Below are 25,708 nucleotides of genomic sequence, written 5' to 3' on the forward strand. Positions count from 1 at the left end.
CGTATCAAGTGGTGGTGCTTGGCTTGAGCAGGGAGTAGCCTCGGCCGGGTCTGGTGTTCAGAGCCTGTGTCGCCCCATAAGAGGTGGTGGCAGACATGAGGTCTGGTGTTCAGAGCCTGTGTCATGGCATAAAGAAGTGGTGGCAGGCGTGAGGTCTGGTGTTCAGAGCCTGTGTCATGGCAGTGCCCTTTGCACCACAAGTACAAGGTTGCTGCCATTTATTCTCCCATGGCTCCATTTGTTGCCACTCCTGTAACACTAGGAGGGACCAATAGTTTGGTTTCTTCCCGCATCAGTGTAACCTCCTGTGATGTTGAGCTACTGTATGCTTGTGTGAGAAACACATTATTACCTTTCTATGAAATTTCACCTGCTCTACCAGTATGCCATGGGAGAAACAGTAACCACATGGTACCTGCAACGTAAGAATTGGCCCTTAGTGCCACAAGTAAATTATCTCTTGCTTTAATGGTCCCACCATTCCCCAGCCCATTACGACTTCTTTCATTGCAAGTGATCAAATGAAGAACTGCACTTTCACTGACAGGATTACATATTTGCAGTATAAATCTTCATTTATTTATTGGTTTTCTCATAATACATAAACAGCTACGGTTGAAATATAAAAATAAGGTCACATCTTATGTCAGCATCATTTCCTTGGCAGTGTCATGCTATTTTACAGAGTGAGGTTTTGTATCTGAAGGATTGCCTAGTAATTTGCCTCCGTGCATATATTCCTTCCTTCCCCTCATCCAACTCCTCTCCCTGAAAGAAACCTCATGAGGACTCCATACATTGTATTAAAAACAGGCAAGCTCCCAAATGTTGGCTGAACTGACAGTTATCACATCATTCCAACAGCTGTGACCAGGTAAATGAGCCTGTAACAGAACGAAAGCAAAATAAAAAAATGAACGGAACTGGCAGTATCCAATACTGGCACTATGCAACCACTCAATCTGTTGTGCAAGTGGGACCCCCTGCTTGTGAAACGAAAAGCTAGTAGTTCAAAAAAGCAATACCGGAAACAGGCAGAAACCCTTGTTCCAGATCGAGAGAGATCAGCAGAGGTGCCTTCTGGAAGCTCTGTTGACCTACCCTGCTCCGGAAACGAGCATTTTTGCTCGTTTCAGGTTGCTTTTAGAACTGCTAGCTTCTTGTTGCCCTAGTGGTGGATTCCACTGATGTGTGAGTGGGCTTGGATACTGCACATTGCATGTGTGTAAAATGAGATGAAAAATAAATATATAATATATATATATGCACCTTTTATTTGTATATAAAGCTCTTGTTTTTTACATATTGCGCTTAAAATTTATTTTCAGATAAAACTATGTACCTTGATTTTCTGTTTCATCCTGGGAAACAGAGCAACTCTATACTCCTTGTGCAAATAGAAAACATACGCTATAACAGCTACTTCATAAAAAAGTTGTTTCAAGAGATTCCGTTCTTAAGCAGCTATCTGCAGACTTTTTCATTTCTTGCTGAGAAGAGTTCAGGTTCTGCTCTGTGGACCCTCCAAAGTCTTGAGAACTGCAGTTACACAGAGCTGTATTGTCCTGCTTGACACTTTGTAAACTGTGTGATAACCAGGGCAGATCACTTCCAATGCCATTAAACAATGGAGTCGATGTGATCCAGTTCAATAAGCTGGAGTCTGATTGGTCTATGGCTGAGGTCCACTGGAATGTTTCGTCTACTGAGGTTGGCTCCACCTCTGAAGTGCCTTTGTGAAAACCCGAGGACATTTCTTCTTGACCATGAGCTACTGGAGAACGCCCATTCCCTTCACATAGAGAAGCACCAAGAGGAGGGGAAGGAATATTTAAACCTGTTGTAGCCTCTGGCTTTGGTTTTGGTGGCTGAGAGAGTTCATTTCCTGGCTGAGATAATTCTGTGGGTTCTCGTCGAGATAATTCTCTGGGACTGTTTTGCTGACAGGCCCTTGATGAATCACTAGCAGTGATACGCGGGCTTTCCGGAGAATAAGGCGCACATGGGCATTTATGGGGATCGGCATCCTTTCGGGGGTTCCATCTGTTTAAAAGTCGGTTGCGAGTGTCTAGTGGCACCCTTGACAACTGGCGCCCAAGCTGAAGCTGGGTTGGGAAAAGTGTTCCTTGAAGTGTTCTGTACAGAAATCTAGAGGAATAAGTCAAAGAATTAAGAAAATGTACCGAAATAATAGTGTACCAATTAAGTTTTGACTGACTGGTGCAGGCAGAATGCCATATGAAGCAAGGTTGCATGTTGGTGGGACTCCCCCTTCCAAACTTCTGTTGTTCCCCATCATCATCATCATCATCATCATCATCATCATCATCATCATGGATGCTAATTAATGGGGTTTTAGCTGCTATTATTATTATTATTATTATTATTATTATTATTATTATTATTTGTATACTGCCCGATAGCCGAAGCTGTCTGTGCGGTTTACATAAGATTAAAACAATTAAAAACAATATACAAAATTTAAAACCACAAAAACATATACAGCAACGTATAACTAAAAACAATGATAAAGGGTTCTGCATCTACAACTCCTCTGCACGGATTCCATGCGATACAGGCATCATTATCTGCAGAACAGATAACATTTGATCTTGGCCCCATGTCAATGATCACACGTGCACATAGAAATGAATGCACGCCCCTGTTCTGACCTTCATCTGTTCAATATTCAGTTTGCATAGAAACCTATGCTTGTGGGCTCCCTATACATTTTACAAAAATGGAGGTTACAGGCCATGTTTAGGTGCATGCACATAGACCACTATGCAACAGGACTTTGAGTGCATGGAGTTTGTGGGTGGAGTCAGTGGGCACTGCCAGCTCCAGTTGGCAAGACACCCACAATGGGACCCCTCCCTCGGTGCGTCTACCTTCTCATCACTACTGTTACCAGCACTCCTCACCCTCTTTCTCACCACTTGCTTGCTTGGCAGGTAGAGAGCCAGTGAGCAAGAGGCAAGTGAATGAGCAGCTTGCAATGGTAGAGGAGCCACTCCAGGGGGTGCTTGTCAGTGGGCCCTGATGTTGTATGGGCCCTCGGCACATGCCCAGCCCTGCCCACACTTGACGCTGGCTGCTTCGGCAAGCATGACCCTGATTCCTCGCCATGTCTTCGCTTCTATACTGTTTGCACATGGAAGTTTACATAGGATTGTATCTGTTAACAAATCTCTTTTGCTGTGATTTACCTGATATACATTTCATCTATTTGTTATGGCCAATGGCAAAAAATATAAAACCATCGATTCATTTGCGCTTGTCAGCTATATGTCATATTTTGATTATTTCAGCATATGCACATGCCTAACAAGTTAGTAATAGAGTTCCAAATGTCTTCACAAAAGAATGAAAGCTATAAAATCAAGGAAAAGGAAATAGCCTACCTGGGAAGCAAAGCAACAGCAGGGGTTATAAGACAAGACAGATAAAACATAGGATCCCCCATCAGCTTTTCCATAATCCAGTAGGGATTGGATGGAGGATAACATACTGGGCACGATGCGTTGTAAACGAGAGCCACCATGAAGAATAAAGCAATGCTGAAGACACAAGATGACAAATGTAGCCAAGTCTAAAAGAAACATACTTAAAATTAATGTGCAATTCTGGTATCTTCTGGGAACAGCAACAACAGAGCATGGGGTTTTACAATGTAGGGAAATTCAGTACTCCCCAGTGTATTTTCTACATATGTGGGAAAATCTAAAGACACTCAGGCCTTAGCTAGACCTAAGGTTTATCCCAGGATCATCCCGGGATCATCCCTGTTCATGTAAATGGCACACAGGGGATCCCGGGAGCAGGCAGGGACAACCCCGGGACGACACCGGGATAAACCTTAGGTCTAGCTAAGGCCTAAGTAGAGGATCAGTGTAAAAGGGCCTTGGTTTATATCAAATGTTAGTTAACATAGGTATCATTCATTTCAATGGATCTATTCCTTGTTAGATGGTGTGGTTCTATTGAAACGACTTCACAGGCAGAACAGAATCAAGCCAAATGACGATGGCCAATTGAACATTCTCATTATGGGAGAATTAATGTTGCTAAAGTCTTAAAGCCAGTAGATTCAATTGCAGAAAAGAATATATTCTTCCCTGACCAAATGGATATTCAAACCTGTTTTAGTGGAGGATGCCACTTGTGCTAGTGTTGCTGGCACCTATTGGATATATACACCCTTAAATATATATACACATTCCTGAGATTCTAAATTGACTACACTGTATTGTAGTATCTACTGTAATTTGGATTTAATAACATTAAGGTTTCTGGGCTAAAAGCTTTTTTAGACTCCCTATAAGCTGAAAAAGCTCAAGAAAATATAGGTTAGAGGATAGCTAGAAGAGAAGGCATAAAAAGTTTTTACCCTTACGAAGGGTAAGGGTCGATCAGGTTGGGGCATTTCCCAATGCTTGGTGAGACAGTCTCACCCTCAGTGACTGTAGAGCACCTTCATCCAAGGTTCCACTTCCCCGACTGTTTTTTGGAGTCTTAAAAATCCCCCTTTGGGATGTCAGCTTAGCTCTGGCTAAGCAGCCATTAGCCTCCAGGGCTTGGAGAAACAACAGACTCATATTAAAAGCCCATTCTGCGCATGTACAAAAACTCATTTGACATTCCGGATTCTTTGATTCCTATTGCAGAACTATTGCATCCAACATTATGAACTAGACAAATTCATGCTCCACGCCAGGTAATTATGAAGTTTAGCAACACCTCTGCATAACTCTCTCCTGTGCTTACAAGCAGAATTTTTGAATTCTTTCCCCATTTTGACAATTTCTTTGCCCCTCCCTTGTCTCCATTTTCTGGGGGGGGGAAAAATCTCTTGGGAAACAGGGCAACCCATCTGCCAAGCAGTAGCGCACTTTCAAAACGTGTATAAAACAAACTGCCCCTGGCAGGAAAGCTGGCCAAATCTCCTAGCATTATGTCACTTGCTGGACTTCCTCTTCCTCCTCCTCCTCCTCTCAAGTTCTGATTTTGGTAGTACTGCGTATGGATGCAGGCTACTTTGGACTGGTTCACACATTACTGTTGTAGCATGGGAGGGAGCCACACCATGTGCTCTGGCCCTGCATTGCCCAGGAGTGTCTGCCTACAGGAACCGGGAGGGATGGGAAGATGATATAATTCCAGCCCCAGCCCCAGTTTCAGTGCTGGAATTGGAAGTAACCAAAACTGTCTTCCTGTCCCACATGATACCTGCATATGGACATGACTGATGTGTATATGTGGCCTCTGTGCCACAATTGTAATATATGAATAAGCCCATCTTCAGTGCAGCAGCCATAGCTGTTCCTTCCTCTCTAAGGCTTTTGGGTGATCTCAGGTCGCTGGGCAACCTTCTTGTTAACTCTCCCACTGGAATGCAAAGGCTGGTGATGTGAAGGGTATATGCCGCAGTCATGCTTTCCACCAGGCGGTAAAAAGAAACCAAGATTATGAGCACAAATAAAAGTAATACTCAGTCCTCCTCACCAATCTGGGTTTACAAGAAGTTTTGAATTATGGAATTCGCTACAAGACAGAATGATAGCCACCAATTTGGATGGTTTTAAAAGGGGGTTAGATAAATTCCTGGAGGCCACTAGTCCTGATGGCCATGTGCTATCTCCAGTAGCAAAGGCAGCAAGCCTATGTACACCAGTTGCTGGAGAACATGGATGGGAGGGTGCTGTTGCACTCAAGTCCTGCTTGTGGGTCTCTGGTCAACAGCTGGTTAGCCACTGTGTGAACAGAAGGCTGGACTAGATGGATCTTTGGTCTGATCCAGCATGACTCTTCATATGTTCTTTGCTTTGGGAGGGCAGTGGAACACATTTAATTACTGGGGGAGGAAAGGTAAGTGAGAAACAGGGTGAATGGCATGTTCTTCAAGACTAGCATATAGTTACATCCATAGAGGTGAATGGGCAGAGGTTACAGACTGAGCAAAGAGGAGAAGGGAGGCAATAACCTTGAAATGATGGAAATAGAAGGGCAACATTGATTGCCTTGGAATGCAGGCCACCTGATGGATAAACCAACTGATTGGTCTTAACGAACTTGAACTGGGCTTGCTATGAGGGTTTGTAAAATGCACAAAGATTTGCTGAAGACTGGGATGGGGTGGGGAGGGCCCTGAGCAGAACCCAAACTTGAACCTAGAAACTGGTTTGTTCTTCTCTTGAGAATGCACAGAACGTATTACAAACATCACATTCCAATAAGACATCATTTAAACAGAATGGATAAAACTACTGCAATACACTACTGTGATGTTCTTTGCTGGAGCTGCTAATAAAAAGAAAATTAAATAAGAAGACACTGGGCGAGGTACAGTGGGACTGAGGTCTTAGTTAGACCTAAGGTTTATCCCGGGATCATCCCGGGGTCATCCCTGTGCATCTAAATGCACAGGGAACTTGCTTTCAAGGGCATCATGGACAGAGAACGAGATATCTGTGGTGCTGTGCCAATATCTCTCTCTATGAATGCTTAAGCCAGCCTTCCCCAACCTAGTCCCCTCTGGATGTGTTGGAATACAACTCTCATCATCTTATCTGGCTGGGGATTATGAATTTGGCAGTCAGGGGAAAGGTGTGGGGCTGAGGGAAAGAGGATGGGGGCATTTTGGGAATCCTGGATGGATGGATGGATGGACAGGGAGCCCAGGTGGGCCGGATTTGGCCCATGAGCATAATGTTCAACACCTCTGCCTTCGGCCTTAGCTAGACCTAAGGTTTATCCTGGGATCATCCCAGGGTCATCCCTGTTCATGTAAATGACACACAGGATATCCCAGGAGCAGGCAGGGGGCAACCCTGGGGCAACTCCGGATAAACCTTAGGTCTAGTTAAGGCCTGAGAGTGAGCTGTGATGCCAGTTTCTCTCGGCAACTTACCCAGGTTTTGGTTTCAATAGCCAAATGCAATATTATGGTGAAGAGGGCCACTGTGGTGATAGGGGTTCCCCATGAGAATATATCCACGTCTGAATCGTAGTATGTCTGAAAATATCAAACAGGGGATTAAGCAAATCAGTTCTTTTAAAATGTCAAACATAGAAACGGAAGGCCAACATATTTGAAAAATTCCATGCATTACACAGAAGCAAACCTGGCTTTGTCACTAAGTATATGTTCACTAAGGACCTGCACCGCCATCACAACTCCCTGATGAAGGCTCCATGTGTTTCAAAACATGGATTTGTATCATTCACACTTAGAAATATACTTTAAAAACTTCTTAAGTGTAAACATACAAAACTTAATATATGAATTAGTCTATAGACAGAAGTCGGGTTGGTGATACAGCAGAAATACTGCTGGTTCTGGGATGTATTGGGACGAAAAGGAAAGGAAGGCCGTGGCCATCACAGTTTGTCAGAAGTCATGATTTAGAGAGTATACACATTCATCCTCTCCCCACACTGCTATTTCTCTATGCCTGTCAAAACAGATTTGCCATAACTAGAGCTGAGCCAAAAACGTCTCGGTAGACGTCCCCCCACCCCCAGATAAAACTTTTGAGATTTTTCTGTTTATCACCCCTACGAGAAAAGAAGGCCACTTTGCAGAATTGTCTCTGAATATTCTCCACCATTTCACAACATAGCGCTAGGCCCAAGCATTGCGGAAGATGCAAAATAGTGGCCAGGCTGTTAAGACAGGCTGCAGTAATGACACAAATAAACAAAAACACCTTAAGAAAAATAATCTTTGCTACTGCCACTGCTAACACCACGCTCCCAAGAAACTGCTGGAGAATTTCTTATCCCCCTTGGAAAAAATTGGTGAAATGGTCCCTTACTTTCTCTGTCCACAAATAGGATGAGTTTGAGGAGGCCATTTGCATATAGCTCTAGCCACAACTCCCTGAAGGAAGCTTTTTTCTGGTCTCACTTTTATAACACTGTTAATCACCCATCATTTTATACCAGAAAGCCTTGTTCTTGCTGCTTGGCACAGAGAAAATTAGTGCTGGGTCAAAACCTGCCCCCTATTTTTGGGAACTTTCTCTCTCCCTGCAAAAGAGGCACTGTTTTTGTTGTCTGTTTCGCAGAGAGGGGGAGAAATTCGAAGAATTTTCTCTTGGGGAGAGGGACAGGATTTCCATATACCTTTTTAAAGCGTAGCTGCTTGTGGAGGACCTTTCTACCTATTTTTTTTTTCAAAACCAACCAACCAACCACCACCACCGCCCACTTCTTGCAGCACGTGGATGCACCCAACAGTTCTTAGTGAATGCCTGTTGGAGACCATGTGACCTCTCCCTCTCCAATAAGCATCCATAATTTCTGTAAACCGCCCAGAGAGCCCTGGCTATGGGAGCGGTATATAAGTTTAATAAATAAATAAATAAATAAATAAATAAATAAATAAATATTAAGCACTTCTGGTCTTCTGAAAATGCCAGGGGTGTTTTAAAAAGAGAAGAAAGGAAGAAGACCCTTCAACAATTTGCTACATTTAAAAAAGTATGTGGAAAACACATTCTTCTCCTCCCCAAGGAGAAAGTTCTCTGAAATTCTCACCTCTCCCAGCCCCTTTTGCCCAAGTTTTCATTTTCTCCCCACCATGCTGAAAATGGAATGGTTGAAATTTTCAGCACAGCATTAGAGAAAATCTAATCCCCATTGTGTGAGGCACAGGAAACGGTTTTTCATTTACTGCCACCAGCCTCTTCTTTCATATCTGTAACCAGGCCTGTGATAATTTGGAATGTCTGTTTTCACCCAGAGCCTCAAGACTGCCAAGCCATATGCGTAGAAGCCACTTTCTTGCAATGCTAGTCTTGCCTACAACGTATTTACTAAGACTGGCTCTGTTTCCCCTCTGATTAGAAGAAGGAAGGGTCAGTTCTGAGGGTGCTTACAATTGATAACTTACAAAGTAAGGGATGAAAAAGCAGATCAGGCTTTGGTAGAGAGCATCAATCATGTTCATCCAAAACATATGTGGCTTGTATTCCTGCAATAGAGAAACACAGAGAGCTTCAAATCTGACAAGCCATTTCTTATAAGGAAGATCAACTGCTACAGGAGGATTTCATCTATTTATTTATTTACACTATTTGTATACCGGAACACATCTAAACAGATTCTGGAACAGTGAACAACAAGAGATAAAATGAACCAAAGATAAAAATAAGAAACATGATATAAAAATATTCTTTAAAAAACTATAAAACCAGTTCCAATAAAACCAGGGCTGGTCAATTAAGGAAAGCTTCCTGGAAAAGAGCTTTTTTCAGGAGGTGCCCCAAACAATGCAGTGTTGCCACCTCCAGAGGCAGGGAGGGAATTCAATAAAAAGGGAACCACACACTAAAGGATCTTCTCCGGGTGGATTCCAGTCAGGCCATAGGCCCATGTGGAACAATCAGGAGCAGGCCCTCTTATGACCTCAGGGATTGGGCATGTTGGTAAGGGAGAAAGTGCTTTCTCAGGTATCTTGGTCCCAAGGTATTTAGGGCTATGTACACTACTATTCAAACCCTAAACTTGAAAGCAACCAAGCTTGTGTGTTCTACATTAGCTCCAGCTTTCAGAGAAGCCTTAAGCCCTGGAGCACATAGCAGTAATCCAGACTTGAGGTTATGGTGCCTGTACCACTGTCACCTGTCCAGGAGAGGTTGTAGTTGGTGAACCAGTTGAAGCAGGTAAAAGGCACTCCAAGCCACCGTGACCACTTGGTCCTCCAGCAATCATGACAGATTTAGAAGTAACTCCGAATTATGGATCTGACCTTTCAAAGGGAGTGCAATTCCATCAAGAACAGGCAGTAAGCCTATCTCCCAAACCCAGGAACCACTCACCCACAGGGCTTCCATCCTGCCAGGATTCAGTTTCAGTTTACTGGCCCTCATCCAGTATTGAGTCTAGGCATTGGTTTGGACTTGCACAGCCTCACCTGATTTAGATGTCACAGGGAGACATACTGATGGCACTTGGCTCCAAATCTCCTAATGACCACTCTCAGTGGCTTCATATAGCCAATATTCATAAACAATATTGGGGACAGGATGGTACCCTGCGGATCCCTATAGCTCAACTGCCAAGGGGCCGAGGAATGGTCACCCAATGTTTTTCTCTGAAATTGGTCCCACAGGTAGGACTAGAACCACTGTAACACATGCTGCATTCCCTTAACCATTTTGTGGTTAAGCAGCATGGTTTAGAGTGTTGTCTGAACCAGGCCAGTGCCTCCAATGCCCATCGCAGAGTCAATCCAAGAGGATACCATAGTTGTTGGTATTAAAAGCCAATGAGAGATGGAGCAGAATTAACAGGGTTGTACCCACCCACCCCCATCCCTCTTTCAGTAAGATTTATCCATCAGGGATTTCAACTCAACCAGGTCCATCTAGATCAGGGGTGCAGAACTTTATGTCCAGGGGATAAATCCACCCCTCCTGGGGGTTCCAATCTGGTCCTCTGGGCTTCCCTAGATGGCCACACCCCTTTCCCCCCAAGCACCAATTACTTGGTGTTTCCTGGCTTTTGTCCAGTATTTTCTCAATTCTAAAAGTTTAAATTGCTTGCTTATTTACTGGCAGTAAGAGCTTTAAGCTAAAATATGTTTGTTTTTTTACATTTTGGTTATGAACTTTTTTGCCTTCGGTCCCCACCCACCACTGGATATATTCACCCCAAATATATTCTCTGAAACGTCCCTCAGACTGAAAGAGGTTCTCTAGATTCCTGAGATGTCAGGGAAGTTCTCTGAGCTCAGGGTAAGATATGAGCTTTGGGGGCTTGTAAAGCTCACCTAAAAAGTGAGCTTTATGGGAATTCAAATTCTTCTCTGGCAGTTTATCTGCCCCCCCCCCCCCAGCAGTCTCAAATCCCTTCAGCCTAACCCACCAATCTCCAACCCCCCTCTCCTTCACATACTTCAAGAATCCCCCCCCCCCAAAAAAAAACTGCATTAGCAACACAGGTTATCATTTTAAAGAAAGTTTTAGTTTGTGTCAATCCATCAGTTTCAGCCTTACGTTGCAAGACCTGAAAGCACACAGCAAAGGCAAGTTGTTACCTCCATATTCTGGCCGCTTGTGTAGAGCTTAGGCACAGCAATTAATACATCTGCAGGTACGTCTTTATCAAGCACTCCAACAATCAATTGGGGAAGGGATGAGAATAATAAGTTAAAGAAGATCAGGTACCACTGGTCTATCATTGACGACCCAGAAAAGCCGCAGTAAAACTGGTACCAGAAAAGAAGGGCCACGAACATCTTGAAAAAGAAAAAAGAGCAACACGTTAACCTTTGGGATTTGCTTGTCTTGGGTATTTGCAACCATCACACAACTCTGAAAAGCAGGGACACAATATCTCCTTTTTCATATACATTATTCTCTTTTTGGCTGCCACAAAATAACCCTCACCCTATTTCCAGGCCTTTCTCTGAACCAAAGAAGGGAACAATTTCATGATGGTTATGTGCAAGGGAAGAGAGGAATTATGCATAGGCATAGAATTTCTTTTATCATTCCTCATATCTATAAAGCGGCACATCTGCATGCAGATATCCCCGGGGCCTAAATGGGGAAGGACAGAGAAGCAGGTTAGTAAAGGGTATCTATTAATAGTAGAGATCTAATACCTTTGCAGCCAAAAACTGGTGTTTGCATCCATCCCAATTCCTCAAAACCAGCCCTGTGTGTAGGTTGTGAAGCAGAAACTAGTGCACAGGGAGACTGAGATGCCAAAACAACTGCAGCGGGGAAGGGGGTAATTGGGCTCAAAGGCAGCACATCCTTTGGAAAGATGCCCTGGAATCAGTTTCCTCCCTTGCAATGGTCATGCGGAGAGTTAGCTTTCTCGGGGACCTCTCCCTCTCCCTGTGCCAAGGGAATCAATTGGAGGAGACAACTGGAATCAGAGAAAACTGGTCAGGGAGTGGGACAGAGGGAGAAATGTCTCCCTACTTCCTCTTTCAATTTTCCGTGGGTTCTCGCAACAAACCTTTGATATTTTATACGATCATTCCAGCTCCAATAGCTATCCTCGCTGTTTTTGACATTTAAAGCTCTAAACGGTTTGGGACCAAGTTACTTGAAGGACTTAGTCCCAGCCTGCCCGCACTTTAAGATCAGAAAGAGAGGCCCTTCTCGTTTGCCCACCTGTGAGAGAAATTACGTGGGTGTCCACATGGGAGAGGGCTTTCTCAGCAGTGGCCCCACACCTGTGGAACAAACTCCCATCGGAGGTCCACCATGCACCACCCTTTCAGGCTTTTAAGAAGGCCTTAGGAACATTTTATTTTACCACGGCCTTCTCAAGATGAGTACTCTTTTACTGCTATTGCCCTTGTTGCTCTTCATGATTTTATTGTTGTAACTTCTATTTTACCGTGTATGTTTTATTGCTTTTAACATTTTAAGCTATTTTAAAATGTATTTTATTGTTGTAAGCCACCTTGTGAAGGCTTCTGCCCTGAAAGTTGGCCAAGAAATGTTTTAAATAAATAAAATAAATAAAAATTACATTGGGGGTTCAGAGCAGCAAAACATAATTGCTCTTGATGGTTGCAAACATGAACCCTATGTACTGTATGTATATAAAAGGGGAATCAGGACTATGTGTGAGAGCACTCCCCCTCCTCCCTCAGAAAGCCTGAGGGTGCCGTTGCATTCATGTCCTGCTTGTGGGTTTCTGGTGGGCAGCTGGTTGGCCACTGTGTGAACAGAAGGTTAGACTAGATGGACCTTTTGACTGATCCAGCAGGGCTTTCTTATGTTCTTATGGATGTCGATACATGTCACATCTAAGTAGAGTCTTCATGGAAATCTGCCAACGAGCTTAGGGTGGAATTGCATGGTCAGATTTTATGGTGTGCAGATTGCCCAAATGGAGCTGGTGCAGACGTGACATCCAACACATGGACGCTGGTCAAAAAAACAGGGCCGGGGCTGGACAATTCAATCTTGATCTCCCCCTTACATACAGTATAATGTTGGGAAAGCTCTGTACATTTCCAATCTTATAGTATTTAGAAAAATGTCTCTTGTTACACATGCTTCCTCTTATTGTACACAATCCCAAGAGGTTTATTGCCAATTGTTGATCATTACTGGATGTTTAAAATATACACTTCCAGGAGTACACCCACTTCCAATTTTAAAAGGCTGGTCCTACATAGAAGAAACACTTAGACTGCCCTGTCAGATACGAGTAGTGCACTCCTTTAACCATCTCCCTTGGAGTAGTTCCATTGGTTTCAGAACGGCTACTCTAAATAAAGTGTCTTGAGCATTTCTGCCCTTGGGGGGTGAAAATACATCTGCAATTCAAACTTGTATTGCTCTTTGAAGATTCAGTATGGTTCTTCAGAATAAGTCCATTTTGAAGGCTTCATGTTTAATTTATACAAGAAGATTCAATACGGTTCTTCAGAATAAGTCCATTTTGAAGGCTTTATGTTTAATTTATACAAGGACAGCCTCTGAGCAAAATATGTCAGAAATAGCTGAACGGCAGAGCAGTTTCTTCTCCCAGTCCAAATTTATGTGCGCTGGGTAGTGCATGCTTTCTTGCTATACAGTGTTCTGTTCTTCATCCAGCCGACGAGCCGGTTAACGTAAAGCCTGCAATATCTTTTGTCAACCAAAAATGCAGGAGAATCCAGGCTTTGAACCATCCCAGTGTTTTAGGGCCTTTCCTGATAAGCAAGGCCATATTTTCTTTTTGTTGTCTACTTATATTAAGAAACAGTTTTACAAGTCAAACCTTGGGGTCATATATGTCATTATGTCCTGCTTCTGGCAAGATGGGGTTCTGCAAAGCTATTATAGCGGTAAACCAACTCCTAGGGTTGCATCCGATGGCATCATTCCAGTAGCGCAACCAGTAGTGGTTTCTACCACTTGTGGAAACCATTTTATACTTGTGCAAGCGTCAGATCCAATCCTTGGCTTTGGCTTGTGCAAGCTGTCACACAAGCAATTGTGCAAGCTATTGCACAAGGCTTTACGCAAGCTGTTCCGCAGGGATAAAAATAGGTTTTCCACAAGTGGTAGATACTTTGTGCTGGCGGAATTCCACCACTGAATGCAACTCGTTAACAATACAATTTGGTCTTTGGATCAATTCACGTTTCACCTTCTTAATGAGGGATCATGTGCAATCAAGCTCCACTCTGCCTGGATGAGCCTCTGGGAAAAGGGAAAAGGTTCCACCAACTGTCACCATAGGCAGTGGGTCTTGGAGAGTGCTTTCACGGACATGCACATCATTGTCATCTTGCCACTGCTTTCAGCCAGGAAGACTCCTGGCAGCTGAGTGTGGTGCACCAAGCCACTATCTCCATGAATATCTTTCTTATTCTGATGGCAGCTCAACAGGTGAGCAGACTTCTCCATGCCTGAGATGCAACACGAAATAGGCTTATTCTTTAGTCACGTCAGCATCTTTCCGGAGCGACCTTTGAGAGATGGACGGTCTGGAATGTACGCCATTTTTATTTCTGGCACCAGGCAAAGACAGTATATCAAATAAGGCTTTTAAAGTTTTATTGATCTGTTTTACTGGGTTTACTTTGATATTTTTATGCCGCTTTGGTAGATGTTATTTTCAGGTTATTTTAATGTACTGCAGAGCAATCCGAAACCCCAAATCTATTGACTGTTGCAGGTTAGGATGGGTTGGAAGTGTCCCTCTGCTGGCAGACGGGTGCTCTGCTGGTGGTGGTGGGGAGAGCACCCTTCTGCCAGCACCTGCCAGCACTCATCTGTGGGGCACTTGTTTCCTTTTCTCTTAACTCAAGGTCATGATAGAGCTAAAGTGTTAGTGCTCCAAAGGCTTAAGGATATTGAGATGCAATCTCAGGTGGCTGAGATCAAGACTTGCCAATCTAATAGCCTCTATGCCTCCTATACTCCCTTGTACTTATCAATTCCAAAATACCTGGTAGATCTACTAAACATTAAAATGAGGGTTGCCTTCACTCGGGCAAGATTAAATGCTCTTCCATTGGCAGACTGGGTGGGTCGGCAAAAGGGGGTTCCTAAGAAGGATAGAGCATGCAGTTGCAATTCAGTATCAATTGAAGATACTACTCATGTACTGCTAAAATGCTCTGTGTATAATGATCTGAGAACCAAATACATTCATCTGTTGTTATGATCGTTCAAGGGAAGGCCATCCCTTCTTAAGACTTGTTTTCTATTGTCTGGTGCTGAGAAGTATGTATCCTTTAGAACTGCCAAATTTCTTGTCAATGCTCTACAAATACGTGCCACAATGTCAAAAAGCTGTATGGAAAACTATTCATGGTTAATGGTTTGTAGGTGGAGTTTTAAATTGTATAGTGTTTTATCCTGTGTTTGTGTATAATGGCAATTTGCTAAGTCACAATAAAGAACTTCTGAAAAGGATTGGGCAAGTCACCTATGCCAGCTTGGAGTTGGTGCTCGTATTTTCCCTCCTGTTGAAACCAGTGGGAGGGGGGGAAATAAAGAATTTCTGGAGAAGAAAAAAGCCAAGGCTGCCACTTGTACCACCTGCCCTGGGAGGAGGAGGTGGACAATTCACCACTTTACTCCACACCCCCAATTGAGGATTACTCTGTTAGTTATTTTATGAAGCTCTTCATATTTTAATGTTCACCACCCTGGTAATGTGTTTGAAGGGTGGATATAAGTGCTAATGATACGCAAACAAAGAAATAGACAAACATAACAGCTGAGGAGCAACGAGGCTCAGAAACATACAATCTGACCAACAATCTTGTAGCACAGACTAAAATGTTTACTTATTTTATTTGCAGTCACTATGTAGGTCTCCTGGTGAATTTGTAGGTTTTGATATTGGAAGCTCTGATGTGTAATAAATCAGATGTATACCAGCTTTTCCCAACCAGGTTTCCCTGCTGGATGTATTGGAATTCAACCCCCAGCAATCCTGACATCTGGCCATGTTGTTTGGGGCTGATTGCAGTCAAAGTCCAAAACATCTGGAGGGCTCCGGGTTTGGGAAGGATGGTGTATACTTTCATGGGTAGGTCACACTAGTGTTTGCCTCATGAAGAGCTGCAGGTAAGTGTGAGTGGCTCCACTCTAAGCTGCCATTTTGTGACAGGTTCTGCCTGAAGTTGTAGAACTTTGATTAGTTCTAGCTGATGGACCCCAAGGCTTAAGGAAAAGACAAATGACGAAAGCCTGAAGTCTGCCAAACCTGCTCTATAAAGTATCCTTAAGTAGCACATCTTATTCTTGTTATCAAGTTTACACATACTGATTCTCCTGCACGTGATTCCTGTCACACAGCAGGGTCTGCTATTCTTGTAAATGCCAGCCATCTGCATTTTAACAAGAGTTGCCAGATAAAAACTCTTAAAACAAGGGATAATGTGGAACTACAGCATCTGTTCCACAGAATGGTTCGGAGCTGGGCTTCTGAAATGAGGGACATCTACTATAACTAAAGGGCTGCAGCCAAGGTTTTGGCTAATAAATACCTACACATCATCATGGCAGGGCACTGTGGTCTGCAACAGATACTGCCTCTGAAGCATCTCCAAAGGGAGCCCTGCAAGTTGGTCATTTAAGGTTCTGGAGGCATGGAGCAGGATTACCAGATCAAATCTAAGGCATCACAGCCTTCTCAGCAGGCAAAACGAGTGAAAGGCATTCTTTGGGGCAATCCAGAGACACGTACGGCTAGAAAGCCATGATACACTTACTGCGTTTTTGTAGAAGAAATACAGCACCATGTTGGCAAGCCGGGAGTAACACCAATGGCCGTGTACAAGCAAGAGTTTCTCCAAGTGCCGGAACTTTGGGATTGCAAAATCACTTGCCATCACAGCCTGCAACACAAGTTGAAATTGTCATGATCAGTATTATTTTGGAAGATGTTACTGTAATTTCAGAGACTGAATCTGATTTTAGTTTAGGCAGATGAAGTAGGATTCCATAGATATCCCTGGGATAAAATAGGGCCTGTGGTGTTCACAAAGGGAAAAGATGGCACTTGAGCTGCTTACTAAAGCGGTCCACAGAAGAAAGGTTGATTCAGACATGCATATCTCTCATTTGGTACCCCATCAACTTTATAACTCATTTGAACAATGACCCAAACCTGTGCAACTGCCTCCATTGAGAAACACTATAGTTGATGTTGCATGTTACCAATACTGAGGGATGAACCATCTCATATGAATCACTGGCAGCTTATTTTCAAGTGCTTCCCACCCATTTATTTGAACAGGACATCCGAATTAACAGGAAGGAAGGATACCCAGGTTTCTGTATGGAGTCTAGTATCAGTGGTTTGTGATTTGTTCCATAGTGGTTTAATTTGCAAACCAATGAAGCAATTGCAAAGAAAATGGTTTGGATCGCTGTCCTTAATATCCTCCTACGCAGCCCAGCAACATGGAGAGGCTCTTGGCTGTTCTGTTGATCAATAGCGATAGCGGCCAGCAGAGCAGCTCCTTATTGTCTGTTGCATAATACTGTGCTTTTTGCGATTCCTTATTAATCCTGTCAAGTGTTCCTAGGAACTCAGGAAGCTGCCTTGTACTGAGTCAGCCAGATGGGCTATATACTGAGCTAGATAACCGATCTAGCTCAGTATTGCCTATAGCATCCTTTCTCAACTGGGTGCCCTCCAGTTTTTCTGGACTTCAATTCCCATCAGCCCCAGCCAAGAATGGCCAATGAGCCTGGGAGTCTCTGCATGTAAAGCACATGGCTCTACCAATGCGCTCCAGCCCTTGTCAGTATTTACTCAACATCAGTTTCTTGTGCTTGTGTTTTGAAGATATATTTTAATATTAATAACTCCCATTCTGCATCCCAAAGAAGACAGCAGAGCTGTTCAATGCCATGCCAACATACTGCTACACATTCCCCACTTCCCTGAGAATTTCCTGGGGCATCACTACCATTGGCTTCTGTTTGAGGGAAGAAATCGTTGGAGACTCATAGGAGGGTCATAAAATTTGCAAATATTCATATTGAGTAAAGCTGGAGGTAAGAAGCATAGCACTTCTAACATGCAGTAGATCCACTGGACTACATCAGATTGGGAGAAGAGCTGTGGCTTGGTGGCAGAGCACCTGCTTTGCATGCCGAAGGTCCCAGGTTCGATCCCTGGCATCTCCAGGTAAGGCAGGGAAAAAACCCTACCTGGAACATTGGAGAGCTGCTGCCTGTCAGTGTTGACAATACTGGTCTATGTGGACTAATGGTCTGACTCAGTATACTGCAGATTCTTATCTTCCTAGATCCTCAGAGAGTTACCTCTCAGCTCTTTCAAAACTACAGTTCTCTGTACACGTGTAATCATTTATTATTATTATTATTATTAATAATAATAATATTTATTTATAAAGCGCCATCAATTTTCATGGCGCTGTACAGAATAAAACAAAACAAGGCAATCTGCCCTATGGCTTACAATCTAAAATCACCGTAACAGACAGGGAAGGGAGGGGGGAAACCAATAGGGGTAGGGGACATTAAAACTAAATATAGACTAGTATGACCATGTTATGGTTAAAAAGCTTTCGAGAAAAGAAAGGTTTTCAAGTGAGATTTAAAAACAGAAATTAACGTCATGGTCCGCAAATGCACTGGAAGAGAATTCCAGGCCTAGGGGGCAGCGAGCGAGAACGGACGAAGACGAGCGAGAGATGTGGAAACTCTTGGGCAGGTCAGAGACATGGTGTCATTGGAGTGGAGGGCACGGGCAGGGCGATGAAGTGAAGTAAGTGAAATCATTTGTTCCTATTGAAGCAGCAGTGACCACCCGCCTTGAGTAATGAGCCAGCCATCTTCCTAAGCGGAAGCACGCATGGTCAGGAAGGGCTGGCCACTCCAATACATTTAGTATTAGAAGGCTGCTCATCAGTACTCCTGTTTATCTGTCCCATGCAATTATTCTATAATGGAACGGAAAGGCAAACGTGTTCACATTTGCATTTCCACAAAATTACTCAAGTGCATTCCACGCCCCCCTCTCCCCATAGGTCTATTTCTGGACAGGAGAAAGCTATTTGAATGCAAACTGACAGATTCTGTTTCTTTCCGCCTTCTATGGAAGCAACAGCAAGTAGCATGAGCTGCTAGTTAATTTCCATTCATAAAGGGAAAACTAAGAAAGGCAAGGCACGCTTTTGGCGATGCAATAAATATTCAGTGGGATGTTGGAAAAGACGACTTTTTTTGGATGATTTATGGGATTCTGACACTTAAAGGGTATGGTGGCGCACAGAGCATCTCTCCTGATGCAGTTCTCCAGTCCAAGGGAGGATATCAATAAGCTCCCATTTCCATGCACGAACATTTAATTCATGGATGTCGATAATGTAAAATGAATTATTTAAGGGGATCTAATAGTATAATATCTAAGTGACAATCTACTGAGCATGCAAGACCAGCCAACTGAGAGTTCTGTTTGCAGAGGGGAAGCGGAACAAGGCTGCTGACACAGCAGCAGTTTTAAGGCCACTTCACATATTACCTTTTGTTAACTCAACACTCCAGCAGATTGATTGTATTTTTAATCTGCCCAATAACAAATGTTCTGTGGGCGGATTACAAATGATTAAAAGAAAACAATGCAATACAAATGTTTAAAAGGATAAAATATGACACAGTACATGCAAAGTCTTTATATGTACAAATAAGAATGTAATTCGTGAACATAAAGAACATGTTTACATATGTGTGTATGATACAGGTATTTTCACCAGGGAGCTGGGACTGGTCACAGTTCCAAAGAACATAAGAAGAGCCCTGCTGGATCAGACCAATGGTCCATCTAGACCAGCATGTTGTTCATAGCATGGCCAACCAGCTGTATGTGAGACACCCTCAAACAGGACATGAGTGCAATGCCACCCTCCTGTTCATGCTGCAGCTAGGCTTACCACCTTTGAGACTTGAGACAATATTCAGCCATCACAGCCTTATCCTCGTTCAATTCGCTAATCCCCTCTTAAAGCCATCCAAATTGGTGGCCATCACTACATCTTGGGGTAGTGAGTTCAATAATTTAACTATGTGTGTTGTGTTGCTCTTTATTCTCATCACCAGTTATGGGGATCCTGCTTTCCTGGTTCAGTGGTACAGCAACCAATGCTATGCTCCTGCAAAGGCAGCTACCTATCCAGGGTAACATACTCAAAACATCCCTATGATGATGTGGGAAGTCAGAGTATAGACTGTATAGCTTCTGCTGGTCTCCTGTCCTGGTCCTTCTCAGTTGGTGGGAATCAGCAGAGGCTGAAGCACCTCTGAACATTTGGTATCAGGCATGATAAAACAGAGCTCCTGTAACCCCCATAGTTACAGCTATCTGGATGTACTCTTAGTTGCTCAAGCTAATACTCCCCCCACTAATTCTACTGAAAGATAGCTTTACAAGACAAGTGTAGAGGTTTGGAGCAAAAGACTGGTTAACAACAACAACAACAAAAGGAATGTTCAAGGTACATGGTTATTACGAATAACCATTACGATATATAATCATTAGTTTGTATTTTATTAAAAAATACAAAATAATGTTCAAACCTAGGGTGACCATATGGAAAGGAGGACAGGGCTCCTATATCTTTTAACGGTTGTGTAGAAAAGGGAATTTCAGCAGGTGTCATTTGTATGCATGCAGCACCTGGTGAAATGCTCTCTTTATTATAACAGTTAAAGGAGCAGGAGCTATATTAGAATAACCAGATACAAAGGAGGCCAGGGCTCCTGCAGCTTTAACTATTGTGATGAAGAGGGAATTTCACCAGGTGCTGCATGCATACAAATGACACCTGCTGAACTTCCCTTCCACACAACTGTTAAAGATACAGGAGCCCTGTCCTCCTTTCCACATCATCATCCTATTCAAACTGCTATTTAACATTTTATATAAAATGGAATTTTAGTGGAAAGATCCTTTATTAGGCATGTGACCACCTCACATGCGTAATAAGAAATGTGCAATCAGCCCAGAGCTGTGAGAAAAGAGTTCTCATGGAGCAGCTCTATTAAAGTCATCTTTGCAAAGCCCAGCTAGTCCACCTTGAGGCAGCTTGTAAGGTCTCTGAAACCTGCAGTGGCTGTCACCAACCAAGTCGCTCCAGCTTCCAGGGAAACGAGATGTAAGTGGACATATGGAAAACATATGGAACCAGCTTTATCCTGGGGTTGTGTTTTGGTAAACACACGTTACCTGCATGCCTTCTGGACCCGAGATCCCCACACCGACATCGGCGATTTGGATCATACTGACATCATTTGCTCCATCACCTGGTAACAATGAGAGAAGACATTGTTTGCAATTAATTGAAGCAGAGATGACTAATGGCAGGCAAAGAATCAAAACAGCTAAAAAATTGCAACATAAAGCAGTGTTAGAAGACTCTGACCCTTAGTTGGCCTTCCTGGCACATAGGTATACACCATCACAGTCCAGACCAGTTCAGCACAAGCATTGATGGGACATCGAACCAAAACCTTATTGCCAATGAGAGGAGACCTTCTTCAGCCAGCAAGAGTGGTTCAACGCAGAGAAGAAATGGCCAACAATCAGAGACAGCAAGCATCTCTGTACACTAGGACAGCAAAGGGCCTACCTCCTCTAAGACCAGGTACAGCTGTTAATATTCAACCAACAGTTATGAACCAGAAGGAATGGACAAAAGTACTGGGAGGAATTTGGGCTGTAGATCCTTAGTTTGTACTTTTGGTTAAAAGTATTTGTAAAATAGGGGAGATATATAATGAGTAGTGGAACTGAAGTGAAGGACAACAGTCTCCCTGGGGGAAACTATTCAAAGCAACACCTCTTGGCCTCATAAGGGGTGTACTGGGAGTTTGAACAAAGCTTTGGTTGTAGGCCTAGCTGTTGCTGCATCTTTCTATTGTTGCTTTAAAAGGGGGTTGAATAAATTCCTGGTGGAGAAGTCTATCAATGGCTACTAGCTCTGATGGTTATGTGCTACCTCCCAATGCAGTCATCCTATGTGCACCAGTTCCTGGGGTACATGAGTGTTAGTGTGCTGTTGCACCATGTCCTGCTTTGTTAGTCCCTGGTTGACAGCTGGTTGGCCACTGTGTGAACAGAGTGCTGGACTAGACGGACTCTCGGTCTGATCCAGCATGACACTTCTTATGTTCTTAGGGAGAGGAAAGAGGAAGTAAACAACTTGTCCGTGGCCCATTTAGGGGGAATGTCTATTGCGCCGCTTCTCCTGCACAAAGGAGATAGCAACAACTTCCATCTTTAAAAATAATATGGACTTACAGGAGGCTTTTTTTGTCACGCGAAGAAGGCCAGAAGGGACGGGAGGCACGTGGGACACAGACATCATCGTGAGAGGGACCCGCGAAAATCTGTGAGTGTCCAGTAACAAGCGTGCAATAAAACTCTCGTCTGATGATACCCCAAGAAGAGGTAGAAGAAGAGAAAAAGGGATGGGATATTTAGCAGTGAAATGGTGACTGCTTGTCAAATTATCGTTTCAAAGCCCAATCTGACATGTTTACTGATGTTCCATGCCAAACTCAATTAAGAACATAAGAAATGCCAAGGGTACAACTAGTCCAGCACTCTGTACACACAGTGGCCAATCAGCCAGGGATGAACAAGCAGGACATGGTGCAACAGCACCCTCCCGCCCATGTTCCCCAGCAACTGGTGGACACAGGCTTACTGTCTTGAATACTGGAGATAGCACACAACCATCAGGGCTAGTAGCCATTGATAGACTTTGCCTCCAGGAATTTATCCAACTTCCTTTTAAAGCCATCCAACTTGGTGGCCATCACTACATCTTGTTCCATAATTTAACTATGTGCTGTGTGAAGAAGTACTTCCTTCTATTTATCCTGGATCTCCCATTGATCAGCTTCATGGGATGACCCCATAGCAACTCTCCTGTTCTCCGTAGCAAATTTGTCTTCCATTACTGAGGTGGGATATATGGAGGGAGAAAGAGAGAGAGGGAGAAAGAGAGAGACAGAATAACCCAATACTTAGAAACATTTCTCCTGTATAGTACCTGGCTAATAGGAAGTATAAAAATGGGAATAATATCAGGGATTTGTACGTTCTGCACAATAATATGCACTATGTCATAAGAAATGGCATACTGCATATTGAATCCGGGACATCTCAGCTTTTATTTTAAAGAGAGAGCATGTTTCTAGTCCTCTTCATGTGCCCCCTTAAGCTAGTTCTACGAGCAGTCTTATAACCCAATGCAGTTGCAGAGAAGGAGTTATAGGACTAACCGATTGAAGAGAAGTGGTGTGTGTGTGTGTGTGTGTGTTTATCATTAATGCTATGTTCAATTACTGTTTTGAAGAACAATTGGAATCGCTCAAGATGTACCATCTACCCAGTCATCATGAGTGTGGGGAACTTATTCAAATCTTTATCTCTAATTATACAAGATGAGTCTAATTGCTAAAGCAGCAACATGCCAAGAATAATACACAATAACTACAGGCTGTATTGAGACATATCTTTTAACAGACTGTCAAAGCAGTTGGTCTGTCCTCTTCTCACTGTTCTAAAACACTGCTGCTGACCTTATGGGGTTATCTTTCATCATATTCCAGACTTGCTACAAACCGTTGCTTTTCTATCTATCCACTATTATTAACTGAAAGGGTATTTTTCCATGGGAAAAAATGTGGAAGGGAAACACATGGACAAAACAATTTCCTTTGTTTCCCCTCTAAAGCTAAAGCAATTACATCTGAGAGGAGGGTAGTGTTCTTAGACCATGTAATTCTCAGCACTCTGCTTATGAAATGAAAGTACAATTTCTGCTAATGAGTATTGCCAGAGAATGCTGGGTCTCGTGCATCTGCTACGGGGATAATAGAAATGGCTTGTTTAGCATGAAATCCTTGGTAAGGTGCATTGCACTTTGAACAAAACGGTAAAAATCAGACAATGATCAGATACAGAAATCTGGGAAACAATACTTCACTCTCCCTCTTTCTAATCCAGACAATGGGTCTACATATGCACATACAATAAACGCTTTGCCATTTCCCCCTGAAAAAGCAGTTATTGGGTGCAATCCAGACTTAGTCATACTTCAAGTAGACCCACTGATTTCAGTGGGAGCTTTTCTACATGACACTGTTTATTTGCTGTATCTACTTTCAGTTACGTTGCAGAACTGAAATCCAAGCTCTACACGAAGGGCATATCCTTTCCTGCTTTTCCACTAGATAACCTCTAGGTGGCGATGTGATATAGAGGACTAGTGCAAATGCACAAGTTCTTTTGTTTTTATAAATAATACCCACTCTTAAAAAAAACTGGGAAGTGCTCTTAAAAAACAAGTGAAACCGGAGGATCATGACATCATTTAAAGAACCCATAAACTGCCATGAAGAAGGAATCATGAGTGCGTAATAAATGCTTCATGAAGAAAAGCTCTGGATCTAACCCACAGCTTTTAACTGAGACTGGGCTTGGGCACTCTGAAATTCCAGATCCCTTTGACATCACAGTAGATCAGCTAATGGCTAAGGAGGTCTCAAATACTACAGCATTTGTGCAATCCAAGTTTATTCCTTTTGTTAAAGTTTCCATGCCTTTTTTTGTTTTGCAAATTGACAAAGGCAATTCCCCCGCCCCACACAAATCTGTATTGTCAGTTTCAATTTGTCTGTCACTATTTTCATATCTCATTCCCCATAGTATGGGCCCTAACAGCTGTTCTTTCATATTCTCCACTTTTAGATTTACTCTGAAATGTGATCATGTTTCAGTTGTACAAACTACATTAAGGAAAAAAACGATTTCTAGCCCACACTATTATAAAGGCTCGAGTTAGGTGTTAATACAATTTTAAACAACCAACAATAAAGAATAGCCGTTTAAATGAGTAAAACATAAAAATTTAACAAATGTAAAAAATCAAGGCTTACATAGTACACTATGAATTGAATGAAGAGTAACAGATTTATCAGGAAAACACACACCTTGTTCTTTGGATTTGCTCTAATGTGAACCAAAACAGAAGTACTTGCCTATTGCCAGGGTCATTATTTTCAGCTTGTTTCTGACCAGTTTCACGACCATCCCTTTCTGAATTGGAGTAGAGCGGCAGCATAGCACAGCACGGCATCTCCTGGCTAACAAAAGGAATTTCTCTTCCAGGGCTTGGTCTAGGGCATAAGCCAATGTCCTTCCATCGACCACTAAGCCCAAGCTGGGATGCACCGAGGACGATGGCATGTAGAGTGGGGTAAGCTTTGCTTTCAGGTTCTGAGTAGATCTTCCCACTCTTTTATTTGAAAATTTAGACTCTATGCAGTGCAAATGTTGGTCCAGCAAAGTGGCACACATCTCCTAGAATCAAGCACAGTGATAAATAGGAAAATAAGTTAAGAAATACCAATAGCCAAGAGAGGGTAGCTGCAGCATTGTTTCAGGATACATGCTTTATTTCATTTTACTGATTTGAGACATGTCTGATCTGTTTTTAAACTAGGATTAACCAAAGCAGTTTACAGGCAGCGAGCTGTAGAGTCCATGAAAACTATGATACAATAAATTAACCTACTTATTGTGTCATAGCTTTCATCTTTAAGGTACCACTAGAGTCTTTGTTGTTTCCTTGCTGCAACAAATCAACACTGCTAGATGACTTTCTTACAGACACATATTATTATTATTTCAATTTATACCCTGCCTATATACAGAACATCCTAGCAGGCAGGGTATGACTACT

The 25,708-nt window shown here is 42.9% G+C and overlaps 1 protein-coding gene across 1 annotated transcript in view; it reads right to left on the reverse strand.

Moving 5' to 3' along the window:
- Nucleotides 1-716: 716 nt before the first annotated feature.
- The window catches only part of ATP10A (ATPase phospholipid transporting 10A (putative)), a 158,954-nt gene continuing 133,962 nt past the window's right edge, over nt 717-25,708 (reverse strand). The window contains exons 14-21 of the mRNA XM_063126292.1: nt 25,005-25,326; nt 21,181-21,257; nt 16,694-16,819; nt 11,045-11,245; nt 8,897-8,977; nt 6,911-7,015; nt 3,405-3,592; nt 717-2,148 (exon numbers count right to left, since the gene is read on the reverse strand). Coding sequence (XP_062982362.1) covers nt 1,425-2,148; nt 3,405-3,592; nt 6,911-7,015; nt 8,897-8,977; nt 11,045-11,245; nt 16,694-16,819; nt 21,181-21,257; nt 25,005-25,326 — 1,824 coding nt within the window. The 3' untranslated portion in view covers nt 717-1,424. The remainder of the gene's footprint in view (nt 2,149-3,404; nt 3,593-6,910; nt 7,016-8,896; nt 8,978-11,044; nt 11,246-16,693; nt 16,820-21,180; nt 21,258-25,004; nt 25,327-25,708) is intronic.

The sequence above is a fragment of the Elgaria multicarinata genome, chromosome 5, assembly GCF_023053635.1.
Source record: "Elgaria multicarinata webbii isolate HBS135686 ecotype San Diego chromosome 5, rElgMul1.1.pri, whole genome shotgun sequence".
Taxonomy (NCBI): Eukaryota; Metazoa; Chordata; class Lepidosauria; order Squamata; family Anguidae; genus Elgaria; species Elgaria multicarinata.